This window comes from Benincasa hispida, chromosome 11 (assembly GCF_009727055.1).
Source record: "Benincasa hispida cultivar B227 chromosome 11, ASM972705v1, whole genome shotgun sequence".
Classification (NCBI taxonomy): domain Eukaryota; kingdom Viridiplantae; phylum Streptophyta; class Magnoliopsida; order Cucurbitales; family Cucurbitaceae; genus Benincasa; species Benincasa hispida.
In genome coordinates this window covers 77519320-77541345 of record NC_052359.1, presented here as the reverse complement: position 1 = coordinate 77541345, position 22026 = coordinate 77519320, and the positions used below count along the sequence as shown (strand labels likewise).

Below are 22026 nucleotides of genomic sequence, written 5' to 3'. Positions count from 1 at the left end.
TTCATTTCAACTGTGATTACTTCTCTGGTTTTCGACGATGTTTTGTTGAACAGAGTTTTTTCGAACGGAGATTATCAAGACGAGGCTTTTTTAGAATGGAACAGGTTTAAGAGAGAATGAGATTGAGAGAGAGTGAAATTAAGAGAGAGCGAGATTAAGAGAGGGAGCATGATTAAGAGAGAGCGAGATTAGGAGAGGGAGCGAAATTAAAAGAGAGCGAGAGTATACTTCAATTGCTTGTTGATGCGTTAATTTTATGCGATCAAATATGGTAGGACTTGCGTTGATGGAAAATGCATTGAGTAGGCAAGTTTTCTCAGTAAGATCCAAGTATAAATTCTACTGAGTTGCCTGGTAAGCCCAGGGTCGAACTCAGGGACTAAGGAAAACAATATGCGGTGGTAATTTTTAGATCACTTTGTGATAACAATAAATCAAGGAGTTGGTTGGTTTGTTATTTACAGTATAAAAGTATGCAGCGGATTTGAGAAAAGAGTAATTATGCGACAGATACACTGAGTATGCGAAGGAACAGGTTGAGAAGGTCTTTAGCAAGCATTTCCCGAAAATGCGTTCAAGCTATGCGATCATGCTACACTCATGCGACCGCAACTCATTTTCCAATTTAAATGCGATGGCTCCTAATTTTAGGACGAATGCGATGAATGCGATAATGTCTATAGAGCTTATTCCTATGCCTTTATTTCTTGCCTATGCGATGACGCAAGATGCACACAAGGACAAGGTGACCGCATACAATCATAACCTATCTCTAGGGTGCATACGATGCTTTAATAGCAAACAGAACTTATTCTTAAGCTTCTATCTCTTGATTATGCGTTTCTAATCTGACTCTCCCGAGCCTAGATTCTAATTCGACTTTTCCAAGCCTAGATACTATCCTTAGACTACCCTCTCGAGTATCTTTAATGGACGAATGACACATACATAATATAAGATAATGGCATAGAATGAAGATCCTAGATTATGCTAGTTAAGTGCTTCTCAACCCATTCGACAGATTTAATTACTCATGCGTAATGTACAGAGAGTGAACAGATATAAAGATGCAATTTTCATTTCTATAAATAAGTTCAAAGTACAAAGTGACAATGGAAATAAGGATAGAGAGCCTGGTAGCAATTCCTTGCTTCTCAAGGCTTTTACACTGTGTTATCTCTATTCCGCCCAAAAGATGTTCTTGCTTCTACAAGAGTCGGCCCTCTCTGTGGTTTCGATGCTTCCGGAACTCTTCCAAGTTCACCGAAACGATCTCTCGGTATAATCTCCCTTCATCACTTCTGCCTTCTAAGTAAAAGAAAACTATGAACAAGGCTACTTCTATCTATAGGGAAAATTATCTAACTGAACAAACTCCTTCACTGAAGGTGGCCTTCGGTATTTATAGAGCTTCGGGGTGAAATGTTTCTTCTCTCTTATGATTGCACTGATGGGATGACATTAATTCTCTGTCTGGTGCACCGAATATTTGTCATCGAAAAGTTGAGTGTACTTGCTACAGTAGGTCGTTAATGGTTTGTCAACTTAATTCGGAATCGACCGTCATCAACTTTCTGTCCCATCATGATTTATTACGCTTTTCAACCAGACGCGCCAACCATGATGCGTCGGCTCTATGCGGCCACCTTCTTGAGCAGATATTCGCAAGCGCAAATGATCGCATAGCCTTGCGTCAACGTAATCTCTTAATGCGCTCAGACGTTAATTTCTTTAGATCGCATTTCCACCATGCGTCAACGCATTTTCTGCACAAAAATACATAAGTTAGTTGTTTTAATTTGATGGATGTATGCGATCGCAATGTTGTGAACTTAATGCTTTTGGACGCAATATTGTATATTTTTATCATTGCAATCCTGCATTGTTTTATAACTTTGCGTTGTAATAACGTGCATTTCTGCCCGTTATCACTTGTACAACTTAATGACAAATATTCTCTTGCTTTGTAGGATGACAGAAAAGTGTCTACTTATTCGATATAGAGGTGATTGGGATGAGAATGAACGTTCGTATATTGGAGGAGAGTTGACAGGAATCATTATGTTTGTTACATTGAAGTATGAAGAACTTAAATCTCACATTTACAAAGAGTTTGATCTTATAATGAGAGTTAAATATAAGCTTGAATATGAAGCCCCTCCACAATACATAAGGAATGATGATGATGTTCGCTTCCTTCTTTTCTGAGAAAAGCTTAGTAAACTTCAGTTATCTATAACGCTAAAATCAAATCAGAACGAAAATATTATAATGAGGTTTGTAAATGTGAGTTATGATTATATGACTGTGGACAAACAATACAAGGAATCATATTAGTTTCGTCGGAAAGATGATGATATTCCATTGTCTACCAACATTATCACTAGACAACAACCGCAATAATCCAGCAGAATTGAATTCAATGAATTATGGTGATACGGAATTGGGCGGTACTTCAGTTGTTGGTAATGAGAGATCATCTAAACTTGATTATATGGATTGTAGTCATCCAGAGCAACGTTGTGGTCCTTCAGTGGATGTTAATGAGCAACAACAGGATTGAATGAAATGGATCGTGATCATAGAGATGTGCGTTGTTCTACAGCAGTTTCAGTAGCTCCACCATCTATGTCTTCAAATCATAGGGGAGAGTTGATTATGCCTGGTACCTCTTCATCTAGGACAAAGGAAGTTGGTCAACTATTTTTTAGTAAAAAGACTTGAAAATGTGATTATCTATTTTGTCCATCAACAAAAATTTTGAATTTAGGGTCAGGAAGTCAACCAAATCTTTGTTCGCTGTCAAATGTATTGGGGAGACTTGTAAGTGGAGCCTTCGTACAATGAAAATGGAAAAGTCCGATATATTCAAAATCACAAAGTACTGTAGTTCGCGCACATGTTTCATCGGAATTCCTAATCACAATCATAGGCAAGTAACTGCTACTGTTGTTGGTCAGTTGATGAAAGATAAGTTTACAGGAATATGACGTATTTATAAACCTTATCATATTGTTGAGGATATGATGAGAGATTATGGTATGAACATAAGTTATGATAAAGCGTGATGTGCAAAAGAAGCCATATATGATCTCACTAGAGGTACTCCAGAATATTCATACTCCATACTACATGCTTATGAAGAAGCATTAAAAATAAAGAATATGGGTACAGTGTTTGAGATTGAACTTAAAGATGATGTGCATTTCAAGTATATGTTTATAGCATTAGAGCCTTGTATTAGAGGTTTCGCAAGCTATCATCCTGTGATAATTGTTGATGGGTCGCACTTGAAAGGAAAGTACAAAGGGGTCATGTGGTTGCAGTTTCTATGGACGGGAACAATCAATTATACCCATTAACATATGTAATAGTGGACAATGAAATCGATCGATCATGAAATAGTTTATGTCAAAATTGAAATGCAGTATCAGAGAACCCGATAATTTGGTGTTTATGTCTTATCGGATGGTATCTATCAGCAATGCTATTCATGCATTTTTTTCCACAGTGTTTCATGGATTGTGCATGTGGCACATAGAATAGAATCTTATTACAAACTTTAAGGATAGTACGGTTGTTGGGATATTTAGAGATGCAATAAGGGCATTTCGCATGACAAAGTTTCAAACAAAATGGGACGAACACCATAGTTTTTGAGATGGTGCTGTCACGAAATATCTGGAAGACATCGATCTTCAAAGGTGGGCACGAGTTTACTAAATAGAACAAAGATATGAAAACATGACGTCCAATAGTGCAGAGTATTTCAATTTGTTAACTAAAGAGTATCGGCTATTGCCCATAGTATGCTTGATTGAACAGGTTAGAGGAATGCTTCAATTGTGGTTCTACAAACGGAGGAATTACTGGGCATCTCAAATGACATTGCACTCTGACTATTGTGAAACCCGATTGGTAAGTGAGGCCGATAAGGGCAGACGATATCGAGTTGAGCCTATTGATTGTTATCAGGTCCACGTGCGAGATAATAGATTGGACGATATTGTGAATCTTCACACGAAGGAATGCACATGTAAGGAATTCGACTCAGTTGGTATCCTGTGTTCGCATGCAATTGTGGCTACCAAGGAACGAAACATACCCATTTGGAGTCTTTGCAGTCGATTTTATACAGTGGACTCCCTAATGACTGCATATGCGGAGCCTATAAATCCACTCGGGCACATATCTGAATGGAAAAGAGCTCCTAGATATGTAGAAAAGACTATCCTTCCTCCAACGTTTGTGGCACAAGTCGGACGATGGAGAGTGAGAAGAATACCATCCAGAGGAGAATTTTGCAAACAAATGAAATGTGATCGGTGTGGGAATTATGGGCATAACCACCAAAATTGTAGCAAACCACTCACAACCGTGCGACGTACTGAAATGGTAGAAACTGTGACTCAAATACCTCTCATCCAGTTTAGTTTATAATTAACTTTATCTTGCAACGATCTATTGGTATATGTTATAAATACCATTGATCAGGCCCCTAAGAAGAGTTTTTCATACTTTCTATTTTTTCTATAAACAAAAACAAGTTGTAAGCAATCTTCAAGTGAGAAAGAAAATGAATCTTTTTTCAAATCACGAAAACACAATCTTGTTATCAAATCATATCGATTTTAGAGTATCCAGTTGAATCACATATCAATTTTCTTTTATCGAGTAGCATCAAGTAAGAAGTTTTTCATCTTCAAGTTGCTTCGAGTAAAGATTAATATCGAGCAAAAAATAGAAACTCGTTGAGTATAGAAGGAAATTTCCATCGAGTATCAAGCAGAAATTTATCGAGTATCGAGGATTTAATAGAGCATTACACAACCATTTCTTCACAAGCTCGCTCTCTCAATCTCCATAAGTGTTGCTCTCCTAAAAAGTCTCGCTCTCCAAATCTCCTTCTCTCTCAAAGTCTCCCTCTCTCAATCTCGCTCTCTCTCAACATCTCGCTCTCTCAATCTTGCTCTCTCTCAAAATCTCACTCTCTCTCTCTCAATCTCACTCTCTCAATGTTTGAACTTTGAACCTTGAACTTTGAATAATGTTTTATATACCATTGATATAATGAAAAGAGAAATAGCTCAATTATAAATATTTTGATAAAATGTATAATATTGAACTTTGAACTTTGATAAAATTGTTTTATACATGTTTTACATACATAAAAAATACATGTTTTATACACATAAAAAATATGGAGTGTTCGCCCACAATTGACACTCTAACTACATCCTATATTCACTCATTTTCTCCTGAGCGATTACGGAAGGATCAGCACCAGTCACCAAATATTCTAGTAATTTTATTGCAAAGATGCCACAATCAAGTGACCCGTGTTGAATATCGGCATTCATAGGTCGGGTGATTTTCCAACGGGATATGGATAGGTCCGGCTTTGAACGATCCATGTCACAGTAGTGAAGTAAGGATGGTACTGTGACAGTCAATGGCTCCAGCAAAGTCCCCAACTTCGTCATTGGTGTGTATGACAGAAGTGAATAAAACACGAATATATGGCCTCTGTTAATGTCCATTGTAAGGACCATCCAACGCTCACTGATATTCATTGCGTATACAAAAAATCCACATCTGCCCATTTGACATCGAATTTACCGGTGACGTAGTCCTTGTACGTGTCTTCATCCTCCCATACTAGGGCAGCCTCCAGTCTCGTCTTATTCTTTATTCGTTTAAATACCCTGTCACGAGCATTAAGGTGAGTCTGCTAAATAAAATGAGAAGTTAAGTAACGAAATATACTATAGTAAAATGACTCTGCACAACAAAATATATCAAAATTTATCGTTACTCCAATTGGTAAGATGGTGAACTTGTGCATGCACATGTTAGGACGGGTATAAAATTTTTCTTTCATAAAATGAAATAAAGTATTTATGATCTGCACAAAAAATTACTATGTCAGTCAAAGTACAAAATATCCAACTGTAAAGAAGTCAAAACTAGGAAACTTACATCGCACTCAACCCACGAACTCGATTCAATCAATTTCTTGAACAAATGCTTCGATAGTAGCTTAAAGGAATTCTCTCGAACCTCGTTATTGGTATTCTCATCTGTGATCCAGCCCATCATTTCTATAAAGATATTAAGTGGAACGTCATGTGCTATGTTGTACCTGACAATCGCTTTGAATGGTGACATAGGCACACCCAGGAGAGGATACTTAACCTTTTCAAATGGAAGGTGTACCCCAGAATCCACACTTTTCTTCTTTATTTGAGCTAAAGGTGTATATTTATCAACATCTTTCCTCTTACGAGTAGTTCTTCGAGATTCCTACATAAACAAATAACAAAAAATTACTCATCAAGAAATACAAAAATATAAACAAAGATTACTGATCAATAAATTACTCACCAATGTAACTCCTTCCGTGGTCGTAACAATACCAAAAGTGTCGGCCTCTGTATGTGGCATAGTGAGTAAGTTAGACATGTCGGCCTCTATAGGTTGGACATCAGTGGGTGATGTTGTGGTATCGGGATCTAGAGGGGGGATAGAAGTAAGTGAAGTGGTATTTTGAGGCTCTACAGGGAGGGATGGAAGTATCAGAGGCAGACACATCAGTGGTATCGGGATCCCGAGATGGGATGAACGACATCGTGACATCGTCACCTATATATGGGATGGGTGACCTTGTGTCTCCTCAATCACCATGGAACCCTTCAATTAATAAACTAAAATGATGAGTTCACAAACACGTAAAAACTAAACACGTAAAGACATAAAATGATAGTAAATGCAAACCTTGCACATAGACTGCAACAGTGACAGGATGGCCGATAATTGTCCTTTCATGTCTGTCATGTTTTCCTCGATCTTGGATACACGACTATCTAAACTTGATATACGACCATCCAACCTCGATAGTGAGCTTTCAATGGTTTGCAGGTATGAATAAATAGAATTGTTGGGATTGGCTCCCTCCTTGTGGGCAGCACACTCAAGACATTCTTCGTCCATACATCGCTCTCTATGGGAATCCGCAAGATGAACATCAGGTGGGTTCAACTCATCCTCATCACGTACGTCCCCCGCCACATCATGGAACATATCATCACTAGGTGTGTATGTCCCTCCCTCCACCCTTCCACATTCAGCATCCTCGTGCTCATAATGCTCGTGTTCATCCCCTCCCTCCACCCTTCCACATTCATCATTGTTATCTCCACGATGATCATTACCGTCGCTTTCAAAACTACCCCCACTACTCGACCTACTGCCACTTTCAGCACTATCATCATTGGCACCTAGATCGAATATAGGTTGTCTGTCCAATGGGGTATCCCAAAACTCCCTCTCAGTGTCGGTCATGACAAGACCCTCTTTAACCTTTGTCTGCATTAACAACCCAGTAAAATGGTTAGTGTCAATTTAACAACCAAATAAACATATTATGCATAGAGTAAACATACATTGTTAGACTCGAATATGTCTCTCTCGAGTACTTTGAAGCATACTGAGTGGGAGCATGACCATCGTAATATGCGAGGCAAAGCCACCTTGCTCCTTCGCTCCGCAATGTTCCCAGCTATTGATGCTGCTAGGATCTCGTACATCTATATCTAAATAAAATTTAACATATATTAAGAACAATAGTAATGTTAAATCAAACAACACGATTATTATGTTAAGCAAATTTACCTGGAACGCTTGTGGAAATCCACGCAAAGAGTACTTCACGACGTAATTTTTATTTCCTTTTACCTTCGTCTTGTATAAACTACTCTTATCATTCAATGCAGTCTTTAGGGCATCGAGTGTCCTTTCCCAAATAATGGTACCCCAGTCTAGACTGTTGTAGTACTCTATATTTTGAACGTCCTTAAAACGTTTAAGGTCCACTACATTTTTCTACTTGTTCTTTCCCATCATTGCAACCTCCGTATAGTAGACTAATGTGATCTTCACAACATCCTCATCATTTTCAAATTCTAACTCCTTGTATTTTTCTTCTAGTAAACGGACATGTAAGGTGTCCTTCGTCACTCGATTACCGCAATACTTGATTACAAGTTCATATGAGGACTACTCATTCTGATCAACTTGCATAGAGGATCGCCACAAACCAGTCATCAACAAAAAATCATCCTTTGAAAAAGTGACGACCTTTCCACCAATAGAGAATGAGATCAAGTTAGCTCTCGTGCTTTTCACAGTCTCTCAACAACATATGATGGATAATTGGGCTATTGAACACCATGTCAACGTCTACAAATCGCCCAAAAACTATTCTCTTGAACATCTCTAACTGTCTTGGGGTAAGCTTCTCCGTCACAGTCTTGTTTGCATTAGTAATGTGGGCCAAGCTCGTTACTTGACCAGGTCGGTCGACTATAAGTATTCTAAAACATGTTGACATCTTAAATCACTCATGCATGAAATAAAGATTCAATCAGTAAACTCCTTTAGAAAAAAAAATGTAAAAAACATTTCGTTTAAGTCTCGTGGCATCATTCTCTCTAGTATTGTTCTATCTGGTATCACACTCTTTGGTATTGCTCTCGCTGGTATCGCTCTCTCTGATATCGCTCTCTCTAGTAACTCTCACTTATCTCGCTCACATTCTTTCTTTTTACTCGTCTTCAACCACAAAACACATCGAAAAAAATAAAAAATAAATAAAAAACTATAGGCTCACAGTATTTCTAAACCCCAAAATAACCCACCCTCTCCAGTGTTGCTCTCTCTAGTATCGCTCTCGCCGATTTCACTCTTACTTATCTCACTCACATTCTCTCTTTTTACCCATCTTCAACCACAGAACACATCAAAAACCAAAAAAACAAGCAAAAAAAATCATAAGTTCACAGTATTTCTAAACCCAGAATGACCCATAAAGCCCCATTACCGATCAATTTAAGACATTTTCAAGCACAGATTGAAATCATTTACCGATCATATTCGATTTTGTCGATGGCAGTGGAATCGTTTCAAGCCCAAATGATGGATTTTAAAACACAGCGAAACCATCCAAAGTTTATAAGCGATACGAAGCCATTACGCTTGAAAAATTTGAAGAGTTTTTAGTTTTGGTTGGTTTTTAGTAAAAGGGTAAGAATACAAAGAGGTGAGGGCAATTTACGTAATTTGGTATGGTGATGATGTCAGCAGAGGGTCAATTGACATTATTTTTTAAAAATGTGTCATTTGATATTTTGGGCCCAAAAAATGGGTCATACGTACAAATTTCTCCTGATCTAGTGTGTAGTACATGTTAATATATAAAAACGTGATCTCGAGCCACAAAGATTAAAGATTAAAGATAAGTATTAGGCAAATGAAGTTTAGAAGAAACACTAATATAACACAAAAACCTAACATACTTATTATTATTATTATTATTATTATTATTTGAATATTTAGAAACTAAAGTAAACCTTTCGAAAATTTAGAGAGTAAGATTAAATATAAAAAGTTTATGAACAAAAATCCACTTTAAAAGGTCCCAATGAAATTTGATACAATTTTTAAGAAATATATTTTTTGACCTTCTACTTACTATCATATCAATGTGAAATTGTCAAAACGGAACATTGTGTATGAGTTGGGATTTCACTCTCGCTCTTCGCTCTTGCTATTCTCACTCCTTAAGGTTTAGGTTTTTCCACACTGTACTCTCTATTTTCTCTTACAATTCGCTCTTACTATTTCTTCTTTGCTCTCCCTCTTTATTCCTTATTCTCACTCTTTGCTCCTTCTTCTCACTCTTTTTATTAAGAGAAAGTGAATAACCAAAGTTACGAGATTCGAAGTGAATGAGAAATGAGTGAGAATAGCAAGAGTTAAGAGTATAAGAGTCCAACATACTTATACAATAAAGTTATTTCAGTAATTTTTGGCAATCATGCCACAAGTAAAATGTCAAAAAAAAAAATTAAATTTTAAAAAGTGGGACAAATTCTATTGTCATATTTCAAATTTGGGTCAACAGTGCAATAATCTCACTAAACTTGGACCCAACTGAAAATTAAACCGAAATGGAAAAGACCTATTAGTCCAGCCCACAAAAAAACAAAAAAAAAAGGAAAAAGAAAAAAGAAAAGGAAAAATAGAAATACATGTTAACCCGTCAGGTTCAGTCACTTAATTCCAGCCGCCTCACCTTTAACTCTAGCTCTCCTTTTACTCCAACGACGGCGACGGCGACGGCGACAGGCAGCGGCAGCGGCAGCCGGCGGCCAAATTTCCGTCCCTTCAACCTCTCCGGCTTCCTTCCGCCGGAATCCTTACCGGAGGCAGCTTGTATGAATTGAGCAAAACTGGTCAAATACCCCTTTAAAATTCTGAACTAAAACCCTCCCTTAACCCATTCCGATCATCCTTCCCCGCCCAATGCTACGCTTCTACCACTCCCCCACTCTCTCCCGAGTCCTCCGGCGGTTCTCCTCCGCCGCCACCGCCCCCGTCCTTGATTCCTATTCCGAACCTCCACTTTCGTACTTGGAGGGTTTCCCAAAGCCAGATCCCAAATACGCCGAGACAATCCTCGCCATTCCTCGCTCCATCTCCGGCAAGAACATTTCTGCTAAAGAGCGCAAGGTTGGCCGTACTCCAAGTATCGTATTCGAGCAAGAGGACGGCCAGCATGGCGGTAATAAGCGTCTCATATCTGTACGAACTAATCAGATTAGGAAGCTTGTTAATCATCTCGGTCGCTCCTTCTTCCTCTCCAGGCTTTTCGATCTTGAGGTTCGGTCCGAGTTCGAGTCCGGGGATATTGTCGAGAAGGTTCGGGTTTTACCTCGGAAGGTACTCTATTCTATTATCCTGTTTGTAGGAAGGACTAGTTTTCTTCCCATCTTAGATACGATGTCTTTTAGGAAGTTATATGATATTTCCAACTTTCTGAGTTTGGGAGGTGATTTACGTTAAGGATTGAAATAAGGCTGATTGTTTCATGAGTGGAAGACCTGAATTGAGGGGAGAAAGTTTATGTTTTGTACTTTGGGACTCAAATCTTTGCACCATAAGATATTTCATATGCTTAAATGAGGAACCCATCTATTTTATCCTTTTGCTTTGAGCTGAGAGAATTATGCCCCTACTTTCAAATCTCTAATGTCATGATCATTATGTTTCATCTCTATGTTTTAATTAAGGGTTTAGTTTAGTTTTGACTACAAGTTATCATAAGACCTTTTGATAATATATATTTGAGTTAGATAATAGCCATTCTGAACTCGCATCATTCATGTTTTTTCAGATTCATCTTCATTCGGGAACAGATGCACCACTTAACGTTACTTTCATAAGGGCACCTTCACATGCTTTATTAAAAGTTGATGTACCACTTGTGTTCAGAGGGGAAGATGTATGTCCTGGATTGCGGAAAGGTACGTATTAGAGTTAGTTATTTTAACTCATTTGTTAACTATTTTGGTTACTTACTGTCATGTACTCATGGTTATATATGGCCATCTTTTGCACATAATAAATTATGCAAGTATTTTATAATCTCAAGTCTCAATAGTACTACTACAAGATTAAGTTTCTTTTATTTGATTTTCTGTAGATTCTGCAAATATTATGTAGTAATAGTGTAAAAAGTGAGATATATTTGGAAGATCTGTAGATATAATAGTTTTTGGGTTGGTGGAGTTTGCATTGAGACTATCATTGGCTTGGGATTCTTGAATTCTCAAGCTAGATGGGGATATGGATCTAAATGTGTTAACATTTCCAGAATAGCTAGAAGTAGATTTGGAACGTCAGGTTTGTTTTCTGTTAGATTGAGTTGAAAGGATCTAGTCTCTGTTTCTGCAATGTACTTAAATCTTTTCAAAGAAGAATAAAACCGTTCCTGAAAAGAAAGCATTGATTGTAATTTTTGTATTCCCTTTAGCTTTTACTCTTCATTAGTACTTCTTGAGAAGTTTCTGATCTACTTAAAAATGTTGTGTGACCTATAAAATATCACAGGATGCGATCCTGGTATGTAGTTTCAAAAGGGAACAATTATATTTTTAGACCATTTTTTCTAATGTTTCACAAATTCTACAGGATCTTATTTGAATACAATTAAGAGGACTGTTAAATACCTTTGCCCTGCCGATATTGTTCCTCCATACATCGATGTCGATCTGAGTGAGTTGGATGTTGGCCAAAAGTTGGTTATGGGTGACCTCAAAGTTCATCCTGCGTTAAAGCTTCTTCAGTCAAAGGACGAGCCTGTTTGTAAGATTGCGGGAGCCAGAGCATCTGATCAACAAAAGAAATCGAAATAGGTCCACTGAAATACCAATCTCTTAGTGGACTCGGCATGAAAGCATCTTTCGTTAAGGACGGCGAGCCTGTTTGTAAGATTATGGGAGCCTGGATTTTCTGACCAGCCAAAGAAATCTAAATAAAACCCTCCAGATTTTGATAGCCTTTAATTTACAATTTTTCTCCCAATATTTTAGCAGTTGCTTGGAAAGCACATTGTTTTTTGATGGTTCATTAGCCTTTATTTGATCTCTCTCTGTTCATGGAATGCTTGAACTCTGCTGAGTACCAAAATATTCTCTCATTTTTTAAAGGGAGTGTTCAGTTTATAATTGGAAGAAGCATATGTGAGCATGTTATACATCTTTTCTCCTTGCCTTGGCCCTTGTATAATGTTATTCAGGGTGCAATGGAAAATTTGGAAAAAAATTTGAGAGATGTCTTGTTTCTTAGAAACAAACAGAAAATTGCTAACAGGTTTTGGTTTGTATTTATGGACACTGTTTTAAGGAAAATGGAATACGGTTGGTGATGGATTAAAATAATGTTCATGCTTACTATTTGGATTTTACGTTTTCCAATCTGGTTCGTTAATGTTAATAATTTTTATAAAGCTGATCTACTTAATATCATTTTAGCACTTTGGTGTTAATTTAAATTAGTCGTTTTAATTTAATCCCTATCATTTTAGAAGTTAATTAATTTGATCCTTAAAAATAAGATTCTTTTTTGTTGAGTACAAATTGTAACATAAGGGTAGAGAATTAAAACCGACTTATTAATCCCTTGCACATTATATGTTAGTATGCTCCCTTTGGTATTGAGACTTAGTCTAAGACAAATATAGTTTTAGTTTATTTATTTGATTTTAGGGTAATTGTTTTAAATGACAATTAAGCAACTCTTGATTTTATTCTCTCTTTTTTTTTTTTATCTATTAACATTTTTGTCTATGGATTCAACATTTGACATAAGAGTTGGTCGGAACATGTCAATAATAAAAAAATTGAAATATAAAACATATATAAAAAAATTATCACAATTGTAGATTTAGTATTATTAATAAAGTATTTAAATTTAATTTAAAATTCTGAATGGCTTGTTAATTTTTTTATTTTTTTTTAAATATCGATTGACATCAATATTTGATTGATATTTGATCTACATTTCCATGACATTTTCATCTACCATACAAAAATTGATTCTTTCTTCCTTTTTTATAGTCAAAGTCAAGATCCACGAAAATTATCGAAATAAGTTTTGTTTGCCAATAATTTAATTGAAGTATGAATTGAATATTTAATATGTTATCAAAATTTTCATAAACATGCTGACTTATAAAGAAAATAGAATACATCCTAATAAATTCGAATATTAAAAAAAACAAATCAGAACCTGCAAGAACACAAGGGATTCATTTCCAGTGGTCACATGTATTCCATTAAGAGAGCTCTGACATGGGAGTGATCTTCATATGAACAAATATCTCCCCTGCACTTGGGACCAAAAAAAATGGGAGTTCTGGGACGATTTTTTTCCTGCTTTTCGATGTTATGCTCGTGCTCAGTTGCCTTTCTGAACATTTGTATCAAAGATTCAGGGGGAAAAACCACAATTTTCCTTTTCCTGATAAAATTTTCAATCAGCCAAATAAGTTTTGAGAAACAGTATGAACTACACAACAAAGTTGTGGACCATATGTAAGATTTACAATTGTACAACTAGAAATTTGGCAGCACGTGTAGTAAGGAAGAAACATACATAGGACGAGAGGATTTACCTTGGTAATCTTCAAGTTGTGAGGCACTTGTATCACTAATCCTCTTGCTGCAGAATGAACGCTAATATACAGTTGGTGTATAACACATAATAAACGAATCTGAATTCATCCTTTTCATTCACTGAAGTTTGGTGTTGAATTGAAGACACTACTAACTACTCAACTGCTTGTGCTTTTTGTCTGTTCTTTGCTCATAGGTCTTTCTTTCGTTGCAGTTACTCCTTTTCGTATAAATTTCTTCTGAAGTTTTGCAGCATCCTCCAATGAATTACCTATTGGTGCAGCACCTCCTTTCTGTACATTAGTTTGTTCCATGTTCTCCTTACCAGCTTTCTTAGGTGTACCTTTATCAGTGCCCTTCTGTGTTGCAGTCTTGTTTCTAGAAGGGTTGCCTGTATTCTCCTTTGAACTGGAATCCTGATCAGCATCTGGAAGCAATGCACGACGGCTAAGGCGGAGCTGGCCCTTTTCATTTACCTGTATTATTGTGAAAATAACTTAATAGGTAAAATATTATTTAACATTTACTTCAAAGGTGGGATCGGATTATGGACATTCTCGATGACTACTTTCATTCTCCCTTGTATGTCTTTCTTAATGTTTCTAATAGCAGATGTCAAATACTGAAAGCTGCAAGAGAAGTAAGTTGACGAGAGGTACTCTGCAGCAAGTAAATCATAAAGCCTATAAAATAAGGTTATACGCAATTGCAGAAGTTAGGAATATTGTCAATTTAGTTGGTAAAGTTTGTTTCTAGCTTCACGATTAGGCTCTTTATCTAAAAGTTACCACAACTATTCTCCCTCTAATCCTCCTAAGAAACTATTCATAGAGGAAGTCAACTCCGTATAAACTAAAAGACAATTCCGATGAAACAACAGAGTAGCATAGAAACTAATCCGACTACCGAAACCAATTAACAACAAAACCCAACTAACAGCTAACGATTAAGACACTCGAAAAGAAAAATTACAAGATTATCTCCAATTCTACTACATCAGTGAAACTTTTGAATAATTAAAACTAGTGGGAGCCCATAAGAGTTTATAACTTACAACCAATCAATATTCATACAATCTCAAGACAACAAGGGCATATAATCTAACCTCAATGAGTTTGACGTCAATTTTGTCTCCAACTTTAAAAGCCTGCCACAGAAAAAGCTTTTTTATCTAGAGAGTAAAAAAGGAACGGTTTATTGGTTTCTTCAAAACTTTGACTGAAATACCATTTACAAAAGGGTCGAACCAAAAAAAAAAAAAAAAAAAGGAAAAGAAAAAGAAACAAAGGAAGAAAAGAAAAAAATATACTTACATCTTCTGCCTTTGCCAACCAATCTGAGCTCAACTCACTAATATGGCAAAGTCCCTATAGGAAAACTTACAATAGGCACAAGTCAAGGGGCTATCTAGGGTTGCACAAAATGGTTTTACAGAAATTAAGGAAACCAAAACACCACATGAAAGGAAATTCAAGATAAGGCTTTTAAAGTTAGCAATTATGTTTGATTTAAAATAGCGACTACCAGGATGTTTTAAACAAAGTGCTAGTTTTAAAAACAAGGAGAAAAAGATTTTTAAATCTTTCTTTCTTATTTGACCTTGTTACTGGACATTACTTTCTGTGTTTTATTTTTTGTTATTTACTTACTTTCTTGTTTCTTTTGTTCTTTGTATTTTGGAGCATTAGTCTCTTTGCATTAATGAAAAGTGTAGTATCCTTTTAAAAAAAATTCATACCATTACCATTGAAGCTAAGAATTAGAAAACTCTGAGGTGGTAAATTTGATATAGGTCTAAGACAAGATATTACATTTATGTAAGGTGGGCTGAACCAAAATACGATACTAGTTTAAATTGAGTATTGTATTTTTGAGATATTGAACAAGACTAGAATGACACATGGCAATTTTACTTAAACGATAGTGATAGAAATGCTTTCAGGAATATTATTAGGGTGGATTAGTAATTAGCTGGAGAACTTATGGCGATTTGTTATAAATAGAGTGACTGTGAAGGGGTGAAGATATGGATTGATTCAGTTGGTTTATGCTTGAGTAACAAAAATTAAGAGAGAGAGGGTCCAAATATCAATTAATAGGCCAAAATATTTAGTGCAATTTATGTTGATGTAACATGTTTTAATGTCATTTATTTTGAAACTATGAATGTTTGCCATGATGAGTTATACGCTTAGCATGACCAGTGATTATGTGATTTTATGTGGGGCCTTAAGTATGTGTGTATGTTACATGAAATTATGAATTTGATTTGCGATCTCCTTTCCTTCCCACATTATTTTGACTGCACAAAAGTGGTGGATGTCCAAGGACACTAGTGCGTGAAAGTGATGTTTTAAGGTTGATATGTACGAAAGTGATACATACCTAGACACACCTATGTGTATGAAAGTGACGCATGCCCAGTGGGTTATGTATACATGAAAGTGGTGTAAACATAACTGTGTACGAAAGTGGTGCACATCCCGATATACCTAGAAAGGCCTGAGGTGTATGAAAGTGATGCATACCCAATGGGTTCTGTGTATATGAAAAGTAGTTTACAGTACACAAGGCATGATGTTAATGAAAGCGATGCACATCCAGAGGAATGGAAACAAAATGAGCCAATAATGAAAAATGTTTAGGTCCCACTAGTATGAAGTTTTCCACTCATATTTACACATGATTGCATAGTCTAGCCTCTGTATTGAGGTTTCACACTAAGTATTTTAAATACCTTTTTTAAAAATGTTTTTCAGGTAGGGGAAAAAACGTATCAGAAGCTTGATGAGGAGATTTGTTGATGGTGCATGGGACTAATAGAAATACATCCTCTTAGTGTTACATTTTCAAGATGTTTTGAATGTTTTAATGAGAACTATTGAGGTTTAGTATTAAATTTAAATATTTAATTTTAACTAAAGTTTTAAGGATTACGAACTGAAGATTTGTCTTGGTTTTTTTTTATCAAATGGTCTTGACAATGTTTTACTTATTTATAAAATTTTATTTTAAGTTTAATGGTCATCTAGTTTTGGTTTTGAAACTACATACTTGTAGTAATGACCCCGGTTAGAAATCTCGAAAAGTCAAGTCTTTACATCTTGTAGTTCTTTTATCTTTTATATTGCAGTATATTTTAGTTGTTTGGATTCTATCAAACTAATAAACTCAAACTAAAAATGGGGAAATTACTACTTGTTACCCTATATCATAGAAGTCTCTGCCATACATACATAAATGTTAAAACAATTTTAAGTTTCTGCCAGGCATATGCCATTATACCTCTCGTCCAGGTGCTATCTCGACAAATACACCATAAGCAGCAATCGTCTTGATCTCACAGTTCCTGGAAGGAAAAAGAACGAGAAAGTCTGAGGTCATACTCCAATAGTTTTGTTTGAAGAAACTAGCAAATGTTATTGAGGGCAATGCAGCATATGGTATCTTTATTAGGATGAAGCCCTGTATATAAGACCTTTGAAAAACAACAGATCTTATCTGCAGAAGCAGTGTTCCAGGGGAGCATATCATTTCCAATTTTATCTTTATAAAATTTTCGTCAGCTCTCAAATCCAAAATTATCACATTTTTGTAGAACTCATCTTCATGTATTTGTATATTTTTAACAAAATGAACAGATAAGTAAATAAATCAAAGTTATGTTAACTTCATAATCATTTGGGTATTTTACTATGACATCAACATTTTATTTTATACATTTGAAATGTATTCACTTGTTTTTGGAACCTTAAACCTCTGGAAAGGCTTAACTAAATGGAGCCAACTAGAGCATAAGCTAAACTGGTTAAAGCATTTCAAACTTGACTAAGGGGTTCCAATCTTGACATTACATTTGTTGACTTAAAAAAAAGAAAAATAAAGGGAAAGAAAAAAAAAAAAAGCACTTAGCTAAAGGGGAACACGACTTCGAAGGCTAGCCATAAGCTTAAGAAAACTTGATTCGAGAACTTTCTTGAAGAATCAAAGGTCTAAAACGCCTTGCCGTGGGTCTTGCCAATTGAATGAATTCTATTTTCTCACTAAGGCCTATTTTCTTTTTGAAAAGGAAACATACTTCTCAATGAGGCCTACTTAGCTCCCAGCTCCCTATTGAACAACCTTTCTCTTACATTCAAATCCCAAACCAGCTGATTATTCACCCATCAACATGAAATAGCCCCCTTTCAGATTAGAGTGTACAAATATCAGGAGATAACGTTGAAAGCAGGGCCAAGAGGTGGGTTCTCTTCCTGTTCTCAACTTTGAACTCTAGAAAATGAAAGAAGGCGGCATTACCTTTCACGACATTGAACCTCAACCTTTGATGGAATTGGTGGCACAACCCATCGCCCAATCCTTTAAATGGAGACAGTAACTCTCCTCCACAAAGCCAAATCCTCCTACATCAATCTCCATAACAATTTCAGTAGGAGGCCATTGTTCCTTTTTGCTTGAACGAACCAACCCCAGGTCCCCAAGGCCCCCAGAATGAGGGGAAGAGAGGTCCACTTCTAGCTCACCAAGTTAGATTCTGGATTATACACTCCATTCCAAATAAAGTCTCTAATCAAATATCTTGGCGAGCTTGAGGACTCTATGTTAGATGATATAACTAAATTTTTCTTTACCCACTAGTTTAACCTTTTGAGTCGATTAGTGATTTAAGATGGTATCAGAACAGGTGATCCAGGGAGATCCTATGTTCAAGCCCCTACAACGTTGTGTTCCCCCCCTCCAAATTAATATTCATTTCTACTTGTTTGGCTCTTCTTCATATTTCAAGTGAGGGAGAGTGTTAGATGATATAATTAAATTTGTCTTTACCCACTAGCTTAAGCTTTTGGGTCAATTGTTGATTTAAGACTTTGATTAGAGGATAAAGAGGGAAGACGAAGAACAGAGAAGTATTAAATTGGTAAGTTGCCTTTTTTTCTTTTTTTCTTTCTTTTTTTTTTTTTTTTTATAATATCATTCGAGTTAGTTTATGTACACCTCGACTAATCTCACAGATCCTGCCTGAACCAAATAGGCAAGTAACTGTTTTGGCCACCCTCAATCTACATTCCTTAGAAAGCTTATGATTCTATTGGTCTAACTTTACTTTAAACTTACCAACCACAACATCCCAAAAACTACAGGCCTGATAGTTCCCACCAAAGGGGATGCCCAAACGATACCGTGGACTATAGTGAAGTCTAAGAACCCATGGTTATGTGATGCACATCTGGGATTATTTTACCTCCTCCTTATGCCTTCTTGGTCTTGACTTGATACTTGATACGATCACATTACCAGATATGAGAAAGGCAATCCCAACTTTCTACAACCCAAATGAGCAGCCACATTACCCGCCTCTTGGCCACTAATGTTGACACTGACCAATAAGGGATTCCGAAAGAATTTTGAGAAAATTCTGATCCAAGAAGGAAGAGGTTCAACATAGACCACCAAGCTATAACACTGATTTATAATGGATGCTGAAAATAGGCATGTTTTCCGCATACTAAATATGAGTAACTTCCATAAATAGGCCTCCCACTGCAAAGAACTCTCATGCCCATAAACAGGAGTACTTATCTTTTTGAATTTTTAATAATTTAAATTTGTTGTTACACAAAATAAGAGAAAACCTATTTTTATAGACTAAATACTTTTGGAATTCTGTTCTATGTAATAAGTTAATAAAAGAAGACTCAATTGCTAGTTTATAAATACTAGGTCGAAGCCTATCATTAGAAAAATGAAACGAGACAAATGCCTAGTGATACAAGAAGAAACCATTAAACAGTAACAAAATCATAAAACGGCATAATTAGAAACACTTAGTTTGTTAACCATTTGTAGTGAACTCTTTTTTATCATAATAAACTCCCTTCATTAGACTTCATAGAGATATTTCTCATTGTTTGGGCTACACCGAAACTAGTCCTGTACTGCAAGATAAAATGAAATCATGTGTAGCCTAAGTCAACTGAAGTAAACCATCCCAACTAGAAGTCCTTCCTTCCATATGGCACCTTCCTCGAAAGGAAAACGATGTAAAAAATTATTTGGAGAAGTAATTACCTATAAATATCACCAATAGTTGGAACCATTGTCAGATTGCTAATAATAGCTTTAGATTTTTCCAAGCTTGTCAAATCCTTTGCAGTAATTTTAACCTACAAAAGCAAAAAAATATCAAAATTGCAGTTAAAAGAGTCACAGCTGGCCAAGTTGGCTAATAAAATTCCGGTGAACATACTATCCCATCATCTCGAGTGTCAATAGCCTCAACTCCTGTTTCCTCTATAATGCTCTTCACCTTTTTTCCACCAGTACCAATGATTAGATTTATTTTTTCAGGTTGAACCTATCAGAAAATCAGAAAATGAGAGCAGTAAATTTCAAGTTTTATTATCAATATATTAGGCCAATCGAAAACATTCCACTTGAACTTTGGAAAGAGGAAAAAAAATTTGTATCCTTCCTACCATTCTAAAACAAATACACAATCTTCTTATATAGAAGAAATACCATCAATCAATATGGGAAATATAACAAATATAAATAATAAATATATACATAATACACAATCAATATTACAAAAGATGGGAAGGAAATTCAACAATTTGAGATGGGCATTGACAAACCTTCATGACGTGAATCAATGGGGCATATGGTGAAAGCCTTTTTGAAGGAGGAGGAGATGAATTCAACATTTCAGCTGCCAGTTGAAAAACATACTATAGGTAAAATCATAAAACTTAAAGAAAATCACAGAACTTTACTTACCAATGTCATCAATCCCCATAAATTGATGATTAGAAGGCCACACAAAACTAAAATCTATTAGAACATGTTGAGAGTCAGTCAAGAATGCAAGGGGTACTTTTCTCTATTCATCTCATGCCCATTACCCTTGTTGATCAATACGATCTACTGGCAGAGCGCTTACATTCATCTTTTATTTATTTATTCTTTTTACCTTTAATGTCTTTTGACAGTGGCCTAATTTCTCCATTTATGTTATAGCCCAATTTACGACCTAGCCTATTTAACTCAGGATGTATATAGGACATGTTTGTATGTATGAGAATCTACAGTTAATACTTCTCATAAATACAAATGCTACCATGTAATAAGCTTGCATGGGCAACGTGCAAGGCGTAAAAAAGTATTGGTAAAACAATTCACCTGAGTTACATAATTGAAAAAGATAGAGATTTGCATTTAAGTATATGGTAAAAAGTATTGAACTCCAATTTCTTGACTCAAAAGCTGAAGGTTCTGACTGGTCTTCACTGGATGTTGATATTCGGGCAGCAGTTAAAGGGGAATTGATGGTTGGGAGATGAAAATACCAGTTTTATTTCACAAGGTTTAGCTGCCAAAAGAAGAAGAAATCTAATTACTGGACCAGGCTCCAGCCAGGGACTATCCTTAACTTCTTTTAGCGATATTAAGTATGAAGTGTCATCCTTTTTTTCTACCTCATATCAACAAAATTCAGGTATCCGTGCCATCCCTTTTAACATTTGTCTTTCTCAAGTTTCAGCATCCCAAAATTCACAACTTTCTGCCTGCTTTTCAGATGAGGAAAATTTTATTGGCATTGAAAGCCCTTGGAAAAATAAAGTGCCTGGTCCAGACGGCTATACAGCAGAGTTTTTCATCAAGTTGTTGAAGATTATGCAGGCTGATTTTCATGATTTGTTAGCTGAATTCTTTAAAAATGGGAAATTGAATGCTTGCATCAAGGAAAACTTCATTTGTTTAATTCAGAAAAAAGAATCTGCAGCTTTTGCCAAAGATTTTCGACCAATCAGCCTTACAACATCAGTTTATAAGATTATTACAAAGGTGCTAGCCGAAAGAATAAACAAGGTGATGCCTACCATAGTCTCTTCTTCTCAAAGTGCATTCATTGGAGGGAGACAAATAACCGATCCGGTTCTTGTGGCTAATGAAATTGTAGAGTATCGCTCCAAGAAAAAAAAGTGGTGGATTCTTAAGCTTGATCTTGAAA

At 36.0% G+C, this 22026-nt stretch overlaps 4 protein-coding genes across 7 annotated transcripts in view; 2 read left to right on the top strand and 2 right to left on the bottom strand.

The window, feature by feature from the left end:
• The first annotated feature begins 3744 nt into the window (after positions 1 to 3744).
• LOC120090874 lies at positions 3745 to 4440 on the top strand. The gene has a single exon (XM_039048573.1). It carries the CDS (start codon positions 3745 to 3747, stop codon positions 4438 to 4440), a length of 696 nt encoding a protein of 231 aa, XP_038904501.1.
• A 736-nt stretch (positions 4441 to 5176) lies between these two features.
• Positions 5177 to 9254, bottom strand: LOC120091745. Its single transcript, XM_039049861.1, has 6 exons — positions 7672 to 9254; positions 7443 to 7592; positions 6775 to 7365; positions 6385 to 6690; positions 5980 to 6303; positions 5177 to 5705 (listed from the first exon to the last, which is right to left on the bottom strand). The coding sequence occupies exons 2-4, from the start codon at positions 7584 to 7586 to the stop codon at positions 6643 to 6645; spliced, it is 783 nt and encodes a 260-aa protein (XP_038905789.1). The 5' UTR covers positions 7587 to 7592; positions 7672 to 9254; the 3' UTR covers positions 5177 to 5705; positions 5980 to 6303; positions 6385 to 6642.
• An 824-nt stretch (positions 9255 to 10078) lies between these two features.
• Positions 10079 to 12588, top strand: LOC120089769 (50S ribosomal protein L25). Its single transcript, XM_039047161.1, has 3 exons — positions 10079 to 10779; positions 11234 to 11363; positions 12031 to 12588. Exons 1-3 carry the CDS (start codon positions 10363 to 10365, stop codon positions 12252 to 12254), a joined length of 771 nt encoding a protein of 256 aa, XP_038903089.1. The 5' UTR covers positions 10079 to 10362; the 3' UTR covers positions 12255 to 12588.
• An 891-nt stretch (positions 12589 to 13479) lies between these two features.
• Positions 13480 to 22026, bottom strand: part of LOC120091084 (probable polyribonucleotide nucleotidyltransferase 1, chloroplastic) — a 40032-nt gene continuing 31485 nt past the window's right edge. For 3 of the 4 annotated variants that reach the window (XR_005485651.1, XR_005485652.1, XR_005485653.1), the window contains 8 exons: positions 20651 to 20724; positions 20263 to 20370; positions 20085 to 20179; positions 17301 to 17364; positions 15329 to 15382; positions 15121 to 15162; positions 14015 to 14491; positions 13480 to 13860 (listed from right to left, as the gene is read on the bottom strand). Coding sequence is in view for 1 of the 4 variants with exons in the window: in XM_039048915.1 (XP_038904843.1) it covers positions 14174 to 14491; positions 15121 to 15162; positions 15329 to 15382; positions 17301 to 17364; positions 20085 to 20179; positions 20263 to 20370; positions 20651 to 20724 (755 nt within the window). In the remaining 3 variants the exon portion in view is untranslated. Of the gene's footprint in view, positions 13861 to 14013; positions 14492 to 15120; positions 15163 to 15328; positions 15383 to 17300; positions 17365 to 20084; positions 20180 to 20262; positions 20371 to 20650; positions 20725 to 22026 lie in introns of those variants that run through there. The other variant, XM_039048915.1, reaches the window with a different exon arrangement.